Below are 19,224 nucleotides of genomic sequence, written 5' to 3'. Positions count from 1 at the left end.
CTAACACAGGAGGATTTGTGACTATATATGGGTGTGTAGAGAAGAGATTGCAACTGACGTTTTGAGCAAAAACAAACAGAGCAAAGACAGGCATGACTGATTGTTCCAACAAACATCAGACAATTTTGCAGCGTGTATGCAAGTCTGAACTCTCTCCAGTTTTCAGCTATATAACACTAACACACTCAAAAGCTTTGATTTTTAGTTCTGAATTGCTTATTTCTTTCTTACATCACTGTCACTGTTTAACAATTAAATGGGACCCCCTAGAAGAAAAAAAGGTCAGACATCTTTTTGTAATTAATCAAAATTACAAATATTTTATTGGTAATTTATTATGTTTACACTGTCTGAACCACAAACGTTCCTATTTTAAGTGACCACAGAAACTGGAATATAGAACTATTTTACACAGCTATACAGAACAATTAAAAAAAAATCCTTTAAACATTATTTCAGTACATACAACATTCTCTTGCTAAGCCAACTGTGTGTTAAGAGCTGTTTTGGACAGTGAAATGCCACAGTTCACAGCAGATGCTCCATAACCATCAAATTTTGCATTCAATTCTCTGAGGTGTAGTACCAGTGTATCAGTTCAGTCCACCCAGTCTGAAATGCCCTCTCTTAACTCCGAGAGAGCTGTGTGCAGGCAGCATTCAGAGCAGCTGGGGAAGTAAAATCTACCTACTACCTGAAGGCCAAAACACAGAGATGTGATGTAGTTTCTTACAAGTTTATTTTTTTCATCTGAAGCCATTCTGTGTCAACTCTTCAGGCCATTGGGAAAGATGACTTACTCTTGTCACACCACTCTGGGCAAGCACATTGAATTCCTATAAAGATGCATGTGCCTCTCTGCAGTTGTTCTGCTCCCTGTGACCCCCTGTTTGAGGCTGAGAGCACCTTAGACTGTCTGGTTTACCCCACGAGTGGATTTTACCCTCTTTTCCTAACTTTTCTAAACAAATCCTTTGTCAAAAAAAAAAAAAAAAGAGTATTTAGCTTTTAGCTTTTTTTATTCAAGGTAGCAAATGTCAGCTAGGTTTTTTTTAAAGAGCTGTTGTTGTGCTCTAATTCTGCTCCAACTGAATTGAATGGTTAAACCTTCATCGATTTCAGTGGATGGAGGAATAGACCTTCTACTGAGGACTTTTGAAAATGCCTATCTTCACTATTAAGAGATTTAATCTTAGCTAGAACACAGATGCACTGGAGCTCTCCTGTGTATTCTTTTAACCGTATGAGAGCAGAAGTTTTGAAAATTTTTATTACAGGAAATGAGAGCTTCAGTAAAAATACTGCTTTGAAAAATACTGCAAAAAAGACAAGAAGTGTACTAATATGTATATATTAACTCCAAAAAGTGGGCAGTATATATGGTCTTTATTTGCAAAGCCTAAATGTCTGATTTAGCAGGACTCAACAAAGAATTAGTCCAGGAAAAAATGAAAAATATGTTACATATTTGCCAATACAATAGCTATATTTTAAATAAAAATAACAATAATATACATGTACAATATTGTAATGATATAACTTGATGAAAATAACACTGATCAGTATCAAACTTAGGATTTAACTGATTATCCATCCTTAACAGATGAAATGCATTTCACAGAAATAGATGCAGGCAGAGTGAAGTGATATTCACGGCTTACCGTGAGAAAGTTACCATGAAAGTTAAGGTAAAAATGTAAAGAACAAAACTTTAAATATATTTGTATTTATAAAAGTTCAGCATTATAGCGGTTGGGTGCATGTGCTGCAGAAAGATGGTAACAGCAACCTAATGGTAGACAACATACACGCTTGCACACATACCGACACACACAAACACACATGTGCCCATGCTCAAATGCATGTGCATAGGTCCTCAGCTTGCTTATACAAGCATACGCTTACTAGCTTTTGATGGGGCAACACCAGGAACGGGGTTCACCTCTCCTGTTTTTAGCTGTCTGCAAGGTAGCTGTAGCTACCTAAAGTCAGATGAGATGAAACCCATCTAAGGTAACATCAGCTGAATGTTTTAATGAAAACTGTTTTCATCCTGAGCATATTTAAGGCACTTTATTCAAAAATCTGAAGTTATTCAAGACTGGGAAAAAAGGTAAAAGTCCTTACATGTAAAATTTGGAAATTAAAAAAAAAAAAAATTCCTGAGTTTTGATAAATATTTTTATTATAATAAAATACCATGCCTATTGAAAACGTCTTTTATAAAAGCATGTTATATGACATTTTTTCTTGAAAAACCCATGCCTTAGTGCACGAAATATGTTAATAAGTCTTTGGGGACATCTGTAACAAATTAATAGGAAATGAAAAACCAAAGAATGACCTGTCATGTATGTACAAAACGTGCACTGCTCCTGGCAACACACATCATGTTTACTACAGGCATCTTTATCTTTCTGTTTTCTCACAGGGTCCTGCCCATATTTTTATTCTTTATAATTAATTAAGCTTCACTAAACTATTTACAGAAGCAGAAACTAATCACACATCTTCTTAAGCCCATAAATATGGAACTACAGAAGTAGAACATATTTTAAAACAGTATGAAGACAAGTGTGCTACATAGTACTGTTCTCTAGAAGTACAGTTTGTGAATTATTTTCTTTACGAAGATTTAAATCTAAAAGAAAATAGAAGTTCAAATTCTCCTTCTGTTTTCCTTGGTTACATTTTTTCTACCTGCTATTTCTAAAGGATTTTGCCCCAAGACAGTATTAGGATTGCAAAAACAGTTGTAAATTGTTGCAAAAGTATCTTGAGTAAAGAACCGTCAGGCTCTTGAACGCTCACTGTTTATGTGGGATACAATCAGTTTGTTTTCAGATAAAAATAGCTGGTTTCCAATACTATCCATCATTTGCATGGTTCTAGTAGTATTAATTTTTGCTTTTGGTGTGTTTGTCTCTCCTCCGCTGTCATTAAACACAAATAACATGGAAACAGTGAAATCGACCATGCCCAAAGTGCTGCCAAATGCATTGAACACACAAAGTGGTTACAAAATGGTATTTATAGAGGCCTTGGGACGTTCCTTCTAACAATAACAGGTAAAAACAATCATCAGAGTGAAATGCACTTTTGACTTGACTGCATCCTTTAATATTTTCATTAGCTACCTCTATTATAACCCTGATAAAAATGCTACTTTTTTACATTTGAACTTCTATTACAAAATATTTCATGTTTTATTTAAAAATAAAACCACAATAGTGATGGTGGTTAATTTGCTTTATAAAAGTTAATATATTGAGTTATATATAATAATGGCTTTGATCCAATTAATGTTATATTATACTGCTTAGTAATTACTGTGACTTCAGTTCCTACAACTGTTATAGCGAATACAAAAGATCTTTTAATGTACAGGAAGTGGGGATCTTTTGGAAGTGCTGATTCAGAAGTATTCAAGTGCTAACAATGACTTGTTCTTTCTACACTTTTCTTCATGTTCCACAAATGACGATTTTATAAATGTCCATGATTTTGAACGTGACACAGTTTTGGGGCAAATTTTTTTATGTTCTTTTTTTGTGCAAACACAAACCTAGACTTTTCTAAACATTACCATCTCGTTAAAAGTAATTGCCACTTTTACTTAAAAAGGCACCAGCATTAATGTAAGAGAATATACCTTTTATGCTTGTTTTATGAAGAGCTGTACTTGTTACTGGAGCGGAAATTATCATATCCGTGATCATTAGCTTTGAACTTTAAACAGGACTGCCTTTCCTCCAGGGACAACAGATCTTTGGATTGGCACCAGCAACATAAGCATGACTGTTAAAAAAAAAGGAATAAGCATTTTACATCATTTTGTTTTGCACACGTGGCAAAATGCACTGAAACACTGCCCTTCTTCAGCGGTACAGTAAGAAACGTCAAGTGTGCAAGCTACAATTTTGGCATTACAGCATAAGCAAAGAAACAAAGTTAAGCTCTGCTTTGCTCAAATGGCCACTAACATCTGGGATGCCCCATTAGCAACCAACCTGAGTGCTGGAGGGCAAGAAGAGTTATACTGAGTTATATATAATAATGGCCACACACATACCTCTTTGAGTCTGGTGTGCAATTCTAAATGCACCTGAAAATAAAATTGTTGTCCTTGTTGTCCTTTGTCTGATAATCTTTCTTGGAAAAAAATGTATGCACAGTAATCTATACTTTCTAAGCAAGATGTGGCTATGTAGTTGAGGGGGAAAAAAAAGAGAATGGTGAAAACCTACATACAGTTCAAACATTTACCAGATGTACTGCAGACTTTTTGCTGATGCTACTGACTGGCCTTTGAGTCCTGGAAGTCCATCTGGTATCCTGAACACCTACTTGTTACCACACTCAGGATGCCACAGATCTCTTAGGTGCTCTCAGCTCCAGTGACTTTTTCAGGGAGCCAGTAATGAAAACAGGGAAGACAAGACCAACACTAAAGCATCTGTAACGTGTGCTGTTGCATTATGAGGGAAATACTAGATCTACAATACTAGATGTAGAGCAGCCTGCCTTCTGGTAGAAAGACATATCCAGTAAGAAATTTGCACAGCCAGGGAATAAGCCTAGCAGTGGCCAATGGTTAAATGCTTGGCAACAAAAGAAAAATCAAAGAATTTGCAGCAGGCAATGTAAGAACCCTGATACAGTGTCTGAAGACAGTAAGGGGTCACAAAAAAAGCTCTACGGACCAAATCTGGACATTTCTCTGAGCAGACATGAAGGCTGAACAACGGAGGGGCTGCAATCCACATGCGATCCAGAGCCTCAAATCCTGCATGGAGAATTAGTGCCCAGGACTATTCACTCAAACCACGGCAAAACTACGAACAGGTCCGTCTCATAAAATGTTGGCATTGGAACGGGACAAGTGGATACCTGCACCCTCTGCCTTACACAACTGCCTACTGATGTAAGTGCTCAGTCAGGATGGGGGGAACCCGGGGTCAGCGCCCTCCCCGTTGGGTTGCAGAGGATATGGCTACGTGAATCTCCGCAGCGCGGTCCGAGTCTGCTTTGTCAGTGCTCTCGAAGTGGCTGGGTGCCAGCTCCAGTCAGGAAGTGATGTAGCACTGATTAGCATGGTGCCGAGAGGTTTTATTGCACACTCCTCTCTTTTGCTTTCTCTTTTTGTCCCTATGAATCCTTAATTCCTTTCTATGTAGCTTCAGCAGGAGAGGGAGAGAACACCTACCACAACCCAGTTAAAATTGAAAATAAAATGTAATGACCATTTAAAACACTTTGTGCATGTTATGGAATGAATTTTACTGCTGACATCATCTTTTAACCAGAGGAGCAGCTCCCCGCAGCCTCTTACCTTAAAGCAGTTTTGGAATCTTTTGCTCACCAGATACAGAGCTATCGGATTGATGCAGGAATTCAGCGAAGCCATGTTAATACCAATGTAGTCCATCACAAGAAAAAAGCTGTGTGGAAATTAAAGTAAGTGAGACACTTCTCATTTTCTGTGAAAAGGCTTAGTAGAGGTTTACAACTATCAAAATTAGACTCTGCTTCACTCAACCAAGACTAACTATTAAACGTAATAGTAAAGGGGCTTGTATCAACAGGATTAACTCATGGAGGTAACAATTGTGATCAATAATAAAGTTTGAATCAGTAGACCATTCTCATGAAAGTAATTTCAGAAGATTCAACCACCTTAACTTGTGGGAGGAGACATTCACAAGTTTTTCCTCACAGATTTAATCCTAGCTATTCTGTTGAAAGGGAAAACAGGGACAGAAATCCCCCCTCCACCCACATAACACCACAAGACAGCAGGACAGTCCCAAAAGGGATCAGGAGAAGACAGGCAAACAGGACAGAAGCCTGTGTCCATGGGAAGTCTGTGTTCATGGGATTCCTCATAATTTCCTGACTCTGCTACTGGAGTGAAACCAGAGTGTCCTGGATGAAGGAGCAGGGAAAACTTCAGATGCACAAAATAAGCTAATTCATTAGGAAATCCAACGCTTATGGAGAATGTCAGCAGCACACAGGTATTTTATTTTTACAGTCTCACCTTAAAAGTTCGCATCTGTTGGGGTCCTTCTGATCATAAATAGTAAGCTTCAATATTCTGCTTAAGTGAAGTGGGAGCCAACACAAGGCAAAAACAAGTACCAGACAGAACACGGTTTTGGCCACCTCACGTCTCTGAAAAAGAAAGTTGGACAGAACAGTGTTATAGTTTCTGTCTCTCTCCTGATTGTTGTTGTCTTCTCATATCCAAATGTTTAATAAACAAAATAAACCCCCTATCGAAGTAGGAGTTAGGAGAACATCAGAATACCTTATTTTCTTGGAATATGTACTTAATCTTTTCTACTGTTTTACATGTCTTGCACTGATTCTCTGTATCTCTAATTTTAAAAAGTATGAGTAATAATATGAAAAATCAAGGACATGAAAGCAATTGTTTAAATTAATATATTTGTGGATGAAAAGCTGGACATGAGCCGGTAATGTCATGGGCGCTCACAGCCCAGAAAGCCAGCCATATCCTGGGCTGCATCAAAAGAAGCGTGACCAGCAGGTCGAGGGAGGTGGTCCTCCCCCTCTGCTCCACCCTCGTGAGACCCCACCTGGAGTACTGCATCAAGCCTCAGGGTCCCCAACATAAGAAGAACATGCACCTGTTGGAGTGAGTCCAGAGGAGGGCCACAAAATGATCAGAGAGATGGAACACCTATCCTATGAGGAAAGGCTGAGAGAGCTGGTTTTGTTCAGCCTGGAGAACAGAAGACTCTGGGGAGACCTTATTGCAGCATATCAGTACTTAAAGGGGGCCTATGAGAAAGATGGGGACAAACATTTTAGCAGGGCCTGCTGCGATAGGACAAGGGGTAATGGTTTTAAATGAAAAGAGGGTAGAGTCAGACTAGATATAAGGCAGAATTTTTTTACAATGAGGGTGGTGAACCACTGGCACAGGTTGCCCAGAGAGGTGGTAGATGCCCCATCCCTGGCAACATTCAAGGTCAGGTTGGACAGGGCTCTGAGCAACCTGATCTAGTTGAAGATGTCCCTGCTCGCTGCAGGAGGGTTGGACTAGATGGCCTTTAAAGGTCCCTTCCAACCCAAACCATTCTATGATTCTATGATATTCATCTCCCCAATCACTTTCAAATACCAGCTTGTTTTCAATTGCATTTTCTTGTGCTTTGATCTCAGGTCTTATTTTAAATGCGCCAAGAGATTTCAATTACAGCTTTATTGAGGTAAGAGGAAAGGAGCACAAATATACTTTATAGTACAAATGTAGTTTAATTCTAGTAACATATGATGTTTGTTTCTGGTGCACTACTAACTTGGCATGTATTTTGGAATGTGCTTTGTTCTGCTAACATATACTGCTAACCTCGCTACAGTTCTGCACAAAATTGATTCAAAATAATTAATAATTTTACAGCACCAGCTTTTAGATTACAGCATGACCTCAGTTTTCATTACAAAATATCCATCTCTTACGATTGTAAAGAAGAAATAAAAACGATAAAACTTGAAGGATTAACACCAAACAAAAAGAAAAGAGTTTTGTGATTGTCAGTTAAAATCTTAGGTTTCTGAGGGCTCCGGTGTGTATATATATATATATATATACACACACACACACACACACACATATATATGAGTTCAGCAGCACCAGTGTTAGGAAACTTCTCCTTAGTAGTAATCTTGAAGCTGTCATACAAGAGTGGAATAATGAGGTGGCAGTAAAGTCAGTAAAGGTATTATTGTCATCCTCTCTACAGTCAGCAGAGTTGTCAGGGATAAATTTTTACCTGTTTTAAGTGGTCATTTAAAGCAATCTGCATCCCACTTTTCTTTCGTAACATCTCACAGGTCATGAGAGTATAGAAAAATGCTGTGATAGCCAGTGGCAAGCAGAAGTAAAAACTAAACAGCCACCAGTCTTTAGCTTGCTTGTAAAACTAGAAGGAAAACAAAAGCAAAAACATTGTTAGGAGTTGAATGTTGAGCATTTTGGAAAGTGTGCTATAACTAATTGGTCAGTCTGTCCTGAAAAGTATCTCTGTAAGGTATACATTCCAGATGAGAAAACAGGACAAGACAGTAATATGCCCAAAGCCCACAAAAAGAGAAAAGTTTCTGGATGCTCTTCTTTTAACCGATATACTTCAGAAATTTGTCAGCATTTCATCTGAACATTATATTCACCTACATCTCACATACACTTGTGCCCATTACCATCCACATGACACTGAGAAGATCCAAGAACTGCTCCCGAGAGCTGTGATTTTATAAACATCAGCATCTTACCATCATAAAGGATGTTTTCTGTGTGGGGTGAAGCAGGCAGATTCTAAGATCCTTTCCTCTGTACTCCATCGTAATCATGTCAAATGCAATAGCTTCTGGAACAGCCAATATCACCGATATGACCCAGATCAGTACAATTTCAACAGCAGTCCACTTTGGCACTCCAATTCCTTTAATGCGACTCCAAGAAGCAACTGCTCGGTATCTGAAGCAATAGCACACATTTGCAAATTAAAAATATAAGAAAACCCACCTGGTTTAACTGGCTTAAGCTCAGCGTATTAGTATTATATCAGCTGAGTGGAAAGGCGAGAAAAGAAATTATAGAGTTTGATGAAAAAACAGGTCTCACCTATCTATACTGAGGGCACATAAACTCAGCACTGTGATGCCCACTGATGCCTTTTGAATGAAGGGTACTAATTTGCACATTTCGACACCGAAGGGCCAGTCCTCTGCAAGCAGCTGTGAAAAGAAAACAACAATTAGAAATGAACCATTTTAAAAAAAGCTGTAACATAGACTTCTGTCTTGATTGTTTTTCTTTTCCACCATGTAAAACTTAGTCAAGAAGAACCTTTTCACAAGGGAGTCTGCAAGGTGTGTATCCTAAAAACTAGGCAGTAGCTTCACAGTCACTCCCTGGCTGGGCAAGGATACGCACAATGGCTTAGTCCTGACTTCTCAAGCCCTGCAAACTCCACTTATTTTGCTTCTAACTTCACCACCCCAGTGTTTATGGTGAAAAATGACTGAGCAGGTGGGGATTTTCTTCATCTTTGTATTGGCTGTCTTGAGTGTTCATTGCTTTTCTTACGTGTTCCAAGTAACTCCCTATTTACTAGAAACACAGAAAATTACTTAAGGCTGATCAGAACAGGGACAAAGCCAACAACTGCACATCTGGGGTGGGGTTTATATGAAGCTTGGTGTCTAGGCTCCCTCAGCTGAGACGTCAGGCAACACTGGAGAACAATTTATCCCACAGTTTTCAGCTGACCATCTGATAACGAAAGGAGGGATCCACTGGACACTCAGGGAGCCAAAACAGCTAGTTTGAACTAAATGGTTAGCAGCAGGTAAAGACAGATCACATACATCCCACACTGAAGATCTTTATTGACCAGTTTTCCAATTATTCTTTATTACAATACCTAAGGGACTATCCGCACATTCAGCATACCTATAAGTGCTACGGAATAAAGAAAACAGCACAGTGAATTTTAGGTTGGTTCAATTGCACTTTGGGTTGTACACTTTAATGGAAATCTTCCGTCACATCCCCAGCGGTACATTTTAGCTGATTTAGGGGACAAGACTTACTGGACACAGAGAGTGCCTTCCTCACAGCTGATGCCATGAACTGTTCGCCTGTAGCTTCAGTTTAGAAACTGAAACATTGAATCTTTATACTCTGATGTGAGCTACTCTAATGGCTCAACTACACCACAGCAGCAGCCAAATCTTCCAGTTCCTCATAAAAACAAGACTCTCCAGAACTGAGGTTATGCCAAGAAATACGCGCAATCGTTATACACAAAAGTAAACTTTCTGAGTTTCTGTAATTAGTTACATTATCTAATTCCATCTCTGTTTTTCTTAACTTTCTTCAAATGAGGCCTTTTGGATCTGTTGCAGATAGAGGGCTACAAAATGGAAAAGGAGAGGAAAGAAGAATGATAACTGCTCAAAAGAGACTGCAAAATCTTTCCCTGAGCTCAGGTGTCCTCAGACATCTTATTTAACAGGGATATAGGAAAAGAAGAAATAGATCATCATATTGTATAGATTCTGCTGGGGACCAAAATGATTGTAGATAGCCACAGAGCTGCCTGCTCACGTTGGCTTGGTTCAGCCAAGTCCTTAAGCACACATACATGTGCATGTATGGCTAAACAGTTACATGGTCCAAGACAGTTTCTGAAAAGCCCTGATAGAAGTATCACTTTTTTTAACATGAAGGAAGTTAAGTACATTTCATGACCACGTGCTTTTGGAAATCCCTATGAAGTATTTTCAGGTACCAGAATACCTTCAGAAATCTGATTTAGTCCTGTTTTGAAATGGGATCTTTGAAAGAAGAGCAGTAGGAAAACTGTAACATAGACCAGCTTTGATCTGTTTCTTAAATGATCTACTTAAGTAAGACGAAGAGTATAATGCTTCTGCAGAAATGAAGCAGAAAAATAAATTCTAAGGATATATGTTTCTTGAGAATTTTATGGAAAGTAATAAAGCAGAGGAAGTAGGGATGAGGCTATAATAACCATACAGTATATTTTACTTATGTGATGTGGGAAAATAAGTCAATCTCTAATTAAAGTATTTTCAGTAAAGCCTTTCCCTGAGACATCTTTTGAATTGCTGCAAGGGATTGATAGTAGCAAACTCCTATTAAAATTGCAGTGTGAATAATTAGAGGTGTTCTAAATGTACACTCTACTGAACCAAGTGACACCTGGGCTAATTTAATTTATATCAATCAGGCACTGAACCTCCAGCCTACCACACCTAGTTGCTATAGAAATCAAGGACTGGGTAGTAAGTACACTGTATACTTTGTTTATAGTATCTATTGTATATTGTACATGTGTATATATTAAACCAGAGATGACTCATTAAAAAAGCACTTCAAAATTAAAATATTATGTTCTTTGTTGAACTCAATTCAGAACTTTGATCAAATTTCTGTTGGAAGATTCTGCTGAAGACTTTCAGCTACAACTGGCTGGTGTATGTGCAAGACACTCCCTGTCTCACTTCCCTAAAATCACAACTGCTCAGCCACACATCGGAGATTTCCCTGAACTAATGCTTATCTCTCAGGTGCAGACAGTCACACCTGTGCTCCAAGCTGACTGGATTTGAGCCAGCTCCAGTTTGGGAGCCATATGGCTGGATTATAATGGGGCTGCACACGAGCGAATGCAGTCTACTGAGAGAAAGGGTGCATGAACTTGGGTTTAGCATAACATCAAAATATTATACTTGCATTCAGCCAGCTTAAATCAGGGGCAGAATGGACACACAGCTGTCTGCATTGGATTGGAAAAACATGTCCTTTATCTCTTGCAGCTGATGTATTGTGAAATTTGAGCATTTTAACGCATGAGTCATAAGTTTCTCCATCATGGTATTGCAAGTGGTTAATGATACGCTTTGTGGCAAAAGCTTGAAAACATTAAGAAAGTAAAAGGTAAAAAGTAGAATGTTTTAATTGCTGAACTATGCTTTTTGTTTCTGTTTGTCCTCTGTATTGCCATCTCCTCAAAACACTGCCTTAAAGTACAGTGAAAATCCACTGTAAAGTATTCAAGAGCATCATATTTGTGGACAAGAGATATGTTTATTCTTAGTGAAGTATAGATGTAGTCTAATGCCATTTTGTATGGGTAAAAGATTTTCTTACGATTCATAATAGGGTATCTGTACAAAGAGTGCCATTTTACAAATGATAAATGACTTGGAGTCATGAGATACTGCCAAGTGGCAGCAAAGAGAAAAATAATGTTGCGTTTTCAGCAGTAAATTGCCAAGAGAAGTCTACCACCGGCTATATTCTGAGTGCCCTTTTCCAATGTTTTACAGTCACTTATTTTACACGGGCAAAGTTTTAACTGCTAAGCCACAGAAATATGTGGAAGATGAAAGAAATGAAACAGAATGAAAGGAAAGTGCAGAACGAAGTGAAATAAATAATACTTAAAAGAACCAATACATCTGATGCACTCCTAGCCAACACTTTCCCAGACCAGGCAGAGATCTGAGTCTAAACTGATGCGAAAGCTGCACAGCTATGGAAGTAGCCCCAAGAGATGTGACTCAGAGACACACCTGTGAGTTGCAATTCCTGCCCTGCTTCCTCTTGGTTGTGCAGGAACAGAAAGATGTTCATAATCTGCTGCTGGAATACGCCAGCATGCGAGCACAATACGCTGCTCTCGATAGCTCAGCTGCTGTGGCCACGAGCCAGATGGCTGATGCCACAGCTCCAACCCACTACTGTTGACTTTCAGCAGTTGGGCACGAAGAATTAGCAAAGCGTGCACTTAATTTACGTCAGTGTCCTAGTCTTGAGCAATGAATGCACACGGAAACGCAGAGCAGGAATTCGTACTTCCTCCTAGCTGTGCGTGCACAGCAAGGCTAGTTCACAAGATGATAGGACTGTATTTTCACCATTATGAATTGCAGAGTTACACGGGAAATCAGACATGCAACTGTACACCTAATTCACAAGCAACATTTTTTCAATGTATCTGTGAAATGACTGGCAGATTTTCACCTGATACTTTTGAGATGGGGAGGTCATGCAGATAAAGTTTTTTTCAGTATTTCACAGGAGCAAGCATTTTTCCAAACAGGAAATTTGCCCAGGAAATTAAGCTTATGGTCAGGGATAAGTCAGAGAACATTACAAAGTTTACTAATATTTAACAATAATTATGATGACAGGGCAGGGATCTTCCCTCTAGACAAGAAAATATATTTCCCGCTTCCTAGTTAAGTTAAGAATGTTCTGCTGATTTATCCAAGAAACAGTATAAATCTTAATATGAGGCAGGCAATTAGTTTCTTTTCCTGTGTCTTTATTAGTAACTTCTGCTTAGAAACTTCATTTTTTTTTTAAAAATACTTCATTAAGTAATATCATACAGACATCTTGAAAATGACAGAAACCTTATAATGTATTGTCAAAGTAAAAAATTTCTGCAATTTCACAATCCCAGTGAAAGGGCTGCGTCAAAAGTAACTATTAAGAAAGCCATGCTGCTGTCAGATTGGGAAGCATAAACACAGGGTAGAAGCAAAAAACCAAATAAGATGAAAACTTGTTTTGAAATTTGTCACATGCATCTTTTAAGTGAATGTATACATAACAAATGTATACATAATGAAAAAACTACTCTAAATTTACAAATCTATACTGACATCATGTAACGTACTTCAGTTTGGAGATCCATCATGAAAACTATGTATGTGTACTTTCAACAACATACAGACATTTCCACTACCCCATATATTGGACGTCAGTGTAGATTGCTCCCATCCAACTACAGAACAAAGTTACCCCCCATTGCCTGTAGAGTCTGGACAGGTTCCTCCACTGGACAATTCAGGTATTTCTTAAGTGCCTATAAGCTGCATTTGTTGACCATAAAGGGTTCCTAAGCAAAACAGACTTCTACCTTAATGTGGTCAGACATCAATCAACTTTGTGTAAGAAATTCTGAGACGATCTTTCCAAGACCTCAAGTAAGTGGTTCAGATGTTGAAAGAAAGGAAATAATGCATTTCTCCCAATAAAATGGCGGTTATCTGCAACATCAGAAGGACCAGTGGCTAAGAGTTGTAATATGGAATAATAACAATGTTTTCTAAAGACAAGCACCTTGACTTTTTGGGAAAATTAGGAAGAGAGTGGATTATCATGATGCATGCCCTATAGGTACTTGCATTACAGAGTTAGTAAGGTCATCACAAAGACATTTCCATGGAAATCCTGCCTTTTTTAGAGCACAGCTGGATTAACAAAGGGGCCAGTTTGTGTCTGCATGGGATATGCAGTCCCTAATGTGGTCTTTCTTATATTTCCAGTGCTTGATAATGCTATATAATGTTAACTTTATTTTTTAATGTAATCCCTAAAATATATTACTGAAAAAAAATCATTGCCTACAAAGCTGACTTTGGCCTTTGATCATTGGCTTGGATAAAGACCAATTTTTGTTCCTTCCGTGGAAATTTTTTCTCCGCTCTTCCATTGTACTCTGAGATAAAGCAACCTGTGACAGTATTTCCACGTAGATTTTCTTCCTCAGCCATTTGCGTCATAGCAAATAGATAGAGTTTAGGAATCCACACAAGAGTGTGCAGAGGATAGATTGTTCCCCCTGTTAAAAATCCATTGGAACATGACAATAAATCAGATTTAATATAAGAGAATGAATATTACAGAATGAGAAAGAGAGATGATGTCTATATATCAGAAGAGGAAGCATGTTACTATATTATTTGATTATGGCTTTTTTAAGTCTATGTTCCTATCTTATTACACAAATATGCCTGAGAGGCAGAACTAATGTAAGTTTGGAATTTCCAATCCTGATGTTATTTTGGTCTCTTACACGTGTGAGTTAACCAACTTTGTCAATTTGGGAAACTGAGCATAAGCCTTCCAGAACTGCACACCTGTACTGTCAGGTGTACAAGCTGCCACTGTCTCGTCTTCCAAAGATTAAGTGCAGAGAAGGACATAAAAAGCTTACTGACCGCCTACTCTATCCTTCTGCTCCTTATGTTCACACCTTTAATTGCTGTTTGCAGGCTCAAATTAAGACAGACATGCTTACTTAGTCTGTTTAGTGAAGCAGTTGACCAGGCATAGGACCACCTTCACATCCAATTAGTAGCGCTTTTGCAATCTACACTGCCACAACATTACATACTGCAGAATGATTGTGTCAGGCTTTTCTCTGCTTCCCATTCCGCAGTTCTGGGGGTACAGTCAAAACCAGATTGTTTACCAGGACCCTGAACACCGAAAAGGTCTTCCAGGTTTTGCATGCTGGAACTGAACGCCCCTCAAGACTTCATTTCATACCCACTTTTCTGACTGTGTGACAGATTCCAATACTTTCCATTTTCTACCGAACGTATTGATCAATATTCAGATTTATCAAGTGCAGTGGACTAATTGGCATCTTACACATTGGACTGCATTTGCCTCACAATCTAGCTAACACCTGCTTTTCTTTATTTAGATACCCTCAATTTAAGGATGTAAATTTTCATTTGTGTATTTTTTCAGCTACTTAAATATTCACTTAACTTAAACAGTCACATGTTTTGCAGTTATCACTTTTAATACCTAATAAAATGCTGTTCCTAATGCTAATTCTGAGTTCTCTCTTATGGGTCTGTCTGGAAAGCATTCATAGACACTTTCACACTTCCTACTACAAGTGCTGTTGAGTAAACTGCTGGCATTTTATTAACATGAGAAATTCTCTCACATTCTTTTTTACGCAGCTGTCTAACTGAGGATCTGGTAGCAATTCTGAAGATCTGTTTCATCCAGTTTAAAATTGTTTCAAATTGCAAGTTACAACTGTTAAGTATACTTGATTTACAAACCAAGCCTTTGCTAGCCTTTATTTTTCCCATACTGCTGGGTGATTACAGCCAGTTTTTGATTGCATTGCTGTATTCTCCCTTATAATGTTGCTCTGCAGGTGGAATTAAATGGGATGTAGAGTTGATGAAAAGCTATCATCACTTCAAACCTCACTCAAACCCTTAATTTTGATTAAATAAACACAATGTCTAAGGTTTGTTTTGGTTGTTGTTTTTTTTTAACTTACATTTACTCAGAAGTCCCGTTTTAAAACAGCAAATATTTCTCTCACTATTGTAAGGGAGAATATAAATTTATTATGGGCTCTTCATTAATGTGAGTAGTAGCGTGGGAGATTTAGCACGTGAGAGCTATTGCTTAGCTCCCAGCATTATCAATAGCACAATAAAAATCCTGCACTTGCAGCTGGTGTAACATTTATCGGTTTGCAATCTGACCTTTTATTCCTCCAACCTACTCATAAAGATATATTTGATGATCATTCAATCAAGATAAGGACTGCGGTATATTATTGCATGTTATCATTAATTTAATTTTTAAATAGTGTCACTGAGATTGTAAAGTCTTGTACTGAGTAGCTGTTATTGATTTAATCTTTTTGATTTTTTCTGAGAACAGATGAAAAAATTTTTGTTCAGTATCTTTTTTTACAAAACCACATTTTTTTCAAAACAGCTTAAAGTATTTTGTTTCATAAATTCCACTCTCACTCAGAAGAGTACATGCCTCTCACAAGAACTATGATAAATGTATAGCATGGAAAATACTGAAACTCCAAATCAAAGAAATCTCATGTAATCCAAATTATCCAGCTCATGAATTTAACACAGTTATGATGTTCCTTGCTTTGTAATACTTCCATACTTTAAAAGGATAAAGATACAGGATTCTCCCGTTTCAGCAGCTTCTGGGAGTAATCACTACAGATACAGAAGACTAAATTCAAAACCTGTCCCTTCAACGTGGTTTTCCACAGCTAAAAGTAACAAACCCCAGAGTTTACAAACATGCATATGAAGTGAGGAGAAGGAACAGATGAAGGCTCTCATGTTCACTTTATGCAGTAACTGATGGGTGCTCAGGGACCCAGACTGTAAACCCTCACGGCAGAAGATGCCTTGTTATTTCCAGCATCACTCCCAAGAGCGCTGACCGTAACTAGAGGCTGGATTCAACTGCCCAACGAATTCCTGAGGACAAATAGACAGGGCAAGCTGTGTAGAGGAGGGAGAGATTGTACTCCTTCCATGACAAGTCTTATCACGTCAAAGGGCAGAGTAAAGAAGGTGCAAGAGCAGCAGGTACGGCTCACTCCCTCTCGGCTGCCCACGCTGCAACACTGGCCAACGGGGAAAAGGGTTCACAGCTCAGGAGAGCATCATGCCTCACAAGTGCTGGACGTATAAAACTAATCACAAATCGGGCAGTTTGAATGAGCTTGGATCCTGCTGAAAAAGTCCCTGTGCCACCAGTGACCGTACGGACCCATGGGACGTATATACGACTAAGCCTGCCCCAGCTGGGCAGGAGGGACCCAGTCGTACGTGCCCCACAGGAGAGGGTCTTCCGTGCCTCCCCCTCCATTCCTGGGGGAAAGGAGGGAAGCCATGAACCCATTGCGCATTTATCTGTTGCATTTATTTCCCTTATCCCTAGGACAGCACCTGTTGCCAGGTGACTGTCAGAGCCTGGCCACCTGCAGCCGCACGCTTCTGCCCCATTCCCAGCCCGGACCGCTGAAAGGGTTGGGACCGGGGCACGGGGGGGGGGGGGGGGGGGGGGGGGGGGGGGGACGTGGGACGACAAGGCCAACCTCTGCCCAGAATACCACCTTCCGGCAGGTTTTTGGCATGAGGTCTAGCCCCCGGGTGTCTCCCGGGCAGAAGCGGGGCGCGTTTCCCCCCCGGCAGCCACGGAGGTGCCGGGTACCTGCCGGGGGCCGGCGGAGTGCCCCGAGGAGAGCCCGCCGCAGCCCCGCGCCTGCTCCCGGACCCGCCCCCGGCTCCCCCTCACCTTGTAGACGTTGATGGGGATGTCGATGATGATGTGAAGCAGGTCGCCCAGGGCCAGGCTGGCGATGAGGATGTTGGGGCCGTTCCTCATGCACTTGTTCTTGTAGATGATCCGCAGCAGCGTGGAGTTGCCGATGATGCCCAGGACGAAGACGAGGCAGGAGACCACCGTGTTGATGTACTTGAAAGTCTCCTTGATCTCAGTTTGCCCGGTGCACATGGGGGGCGAGGCCGAGCGCGGCCGCCCGCCAGCCGCCCCCCCCCCGCCCTTGGGCAGCGCGGCCGGGCGGGAGGCGTTGGGCTCGGCGCCCCGCAGCGCGGGGGTCCCGGCCGTCGGGGGGAAGGCGTCGGCCACCGCCGGCGGGCTCTGCCTGCCCGGGGCCGGCGGGCGCAGGGAGCCGTCGCCCTCGGCGGCGGCGCGGCCGCCGAGGAGCTGCAGCAGGAGGAGGAGGAGGAGGGCGGGCAGCCGCCGCGGCCGGGCGGCGGGCATGGCGCTGCGGCGCGGCCGATCCCCCGCCGGGCGCCCGCCGCCGTCAGCGCCGACCTGCGCGGAGAGAGGGGACGGGGCGTCAGCTGCGGGGACACCGCGCCCCGCCGCCGCTCTCGCCGCCCGCGGACGGAGCCGGGGCGCTGCCTGGCACCGGACGCGGACGGGCGGCGGTGCCGGCGGTGCCGCCGGCAGAGCAGCGCCGGGGAGAAAACCCGCGCGGCGGCTGGGGCGAGAAGTCGTGTGTCCGTGCTCCCCCTCCCGCCCCGCGACTCCGGCGGGACCTGCTCGGCGTCGCCCCGCTCTGCCCCCCCCCTCCCCGCCCCGCTCCTCTCCTCTCCCCCTCACCTCGCCGAGCGGAGCCGAGCCGATCCTCCCCGCCCGCCGCCTGCGGGGCTCTGCCTGCCGAGCGAGGGAAACGCGCTCCGCCGGTTGCCGCGCTCCGCGCCCCGGCCGGCTGCCCCCTCCCGCGGCCGGCTGCCGCCGCTCGCCGCCGCCGCCGCCGATGGGCGCCCCTGGGTCGCAGCGGCGGGAGGGACGGGCGCTTGCGGCGGGACCCGGCGGCCGACAGCCGCGCACCAAACCCCGTGGCTAAAGCCGCGCCAGCGGGGCAGGGCCCCCCCCTTTTCTAAAACATTCAACCGCATCTGGCCCATCAGTCACGGCCAGACCCCACCCGCGCCCTCCTCCCCACCCGCCCCGCGGGGGCCGCCGCGGAGCCCAGCCCAGCCCGGCCCGGCCCCCCCGACCCAAGCGCTCCCCGTCCCGGTGCCCGCCCGGCGATCTGCCCTGCGACCTGCCCTCTTGGCACGCCTCGTCCCGTAGCGGGTGGGCTGCGGCAGCCGAAAGAAGTAGTTTTGCGGGTTTGGGAACAATTTTCCAGATCGGAAGGGTTGTCACAAGAGGTTTTGGCAGCGCTAGAGGACGCCCGCGGGGAGGAAGAGGGCTTTTCCCCGCTGCCCTCTCCGGCACTCATTCCCAGTGGCTGGGTACCGGGTTTTCCCCCCCCAGCATTTTACCCCCCTCCGCAGGCAGCCCCCCTCTCACACGCGGAGCGGCACGCGTGCTGGGGAAGCTGCTTGTGCCGCGCGTACGAGATTAGTGCCGCGGTTTAAAGCGCTTCAAAACACCGGGTACTTTGTATACTCTTCTTACATCAGGAGGAGTATTTGGACCGTTCCGAAGCTGCAGTGGTCCAGCTTGGTTGACTGGTGGCCGCTTTGGGCAGCCTTAGCGATGCAGTTGATCTCAGCGAGCTCGTTCCAGTCGTTGCGCCCTTCAGCGAA

The 19,224-nt window shown here is 42.4% G+C and overlaps 1 protein-coding gene across 2 annotated transcripts; it reads right to left on the bottom strand.

The window, feature by feature from the left end:
- Positions 1–291: 291 nt before the first annotated feature.
- EDNRB (endothelin receptor type B) lies at positions 292–18,564 on the bottom strand. 2 transcript variants are annotated; one of them, XM_052785924.1, is made up of 8 exons: positions 18,287–18,564; positions 17,453–17,995; positions 8,654–8,766; positions 8,302–8,506; positions 7,803–7,952; positions 6,041–6,174; positions 5,333–5,441; positions 292–3,798 (listed from the first exon to the last, which is right to left on the bottom strand). In XM_052785924.1, the coding sequence occupies exons 2-8, from the start codon at positions 17,939–17,941 to the stop codon at positions 3,667–3,669; spliced, it is 1,332 nt and encodes a 443-aa protein (XP_052641884.1). In that variant the 5' UTR covers positions 17,942–17,995; positions 18,287–18,564; the 3' UTR covers positions 292–3,666. The 2 variants fall into 2 exon arrangements, with proteins under 2 accessions (XP_052641884.1, XP_052641885.1); XM_052785925.1 differs by lacking the exon at positions 18,287–18,564 and having other exon boundaries at positions 17,453–18,139.
- Between the last annotated feature and the right edge of the window lie 660 nt (positions 18,565–19,224).

Source organism: Harpia harpyja, chromosome 4 (genome assembly GCF_026419915.1).
Source record: "Harpia harpyja isolate bHarHar1 chromosome 4, bHarHar1 primary haplotype, whole genome shotgun sequence".
Lineage (NCBI taxonomy): Eukaryota > Metazoa > Chordata > Aves > Accipitriformes > Accipitridae > Harpia > Harpia harpyja.
The sequence above is the reverse complement of the archived record's forward strand: the minus strand, read 5'-3'. Positions and strand labels throughout refer to the sequence as shown.

Bases quoted from the DNA above. Each gene is read 5' to 3' on its own strand.
- EDNRB (XM_052785924.1), bottom strand. From the start codon at position 17,941: ATGCCCGCCGCCCGGCCGCGGCGGCTGCCCGCCCTCCTCCTCCTCCTC. The intron at 8,507-8,653 runs GTGAGACCTGTT...CTATTGCTTCAG, and splicing joins TGTGCCCTCAGTATAGATAG to ATACCGAGCAGTTGCTTCTT. The intron at 7,953-8,301 runs GTAAGATGCTGA...TTTTCCTTCTAG, and splicing joins AGAAAACATCCTTTATGATG to TTTTACAAGCAAGCTAAAGA.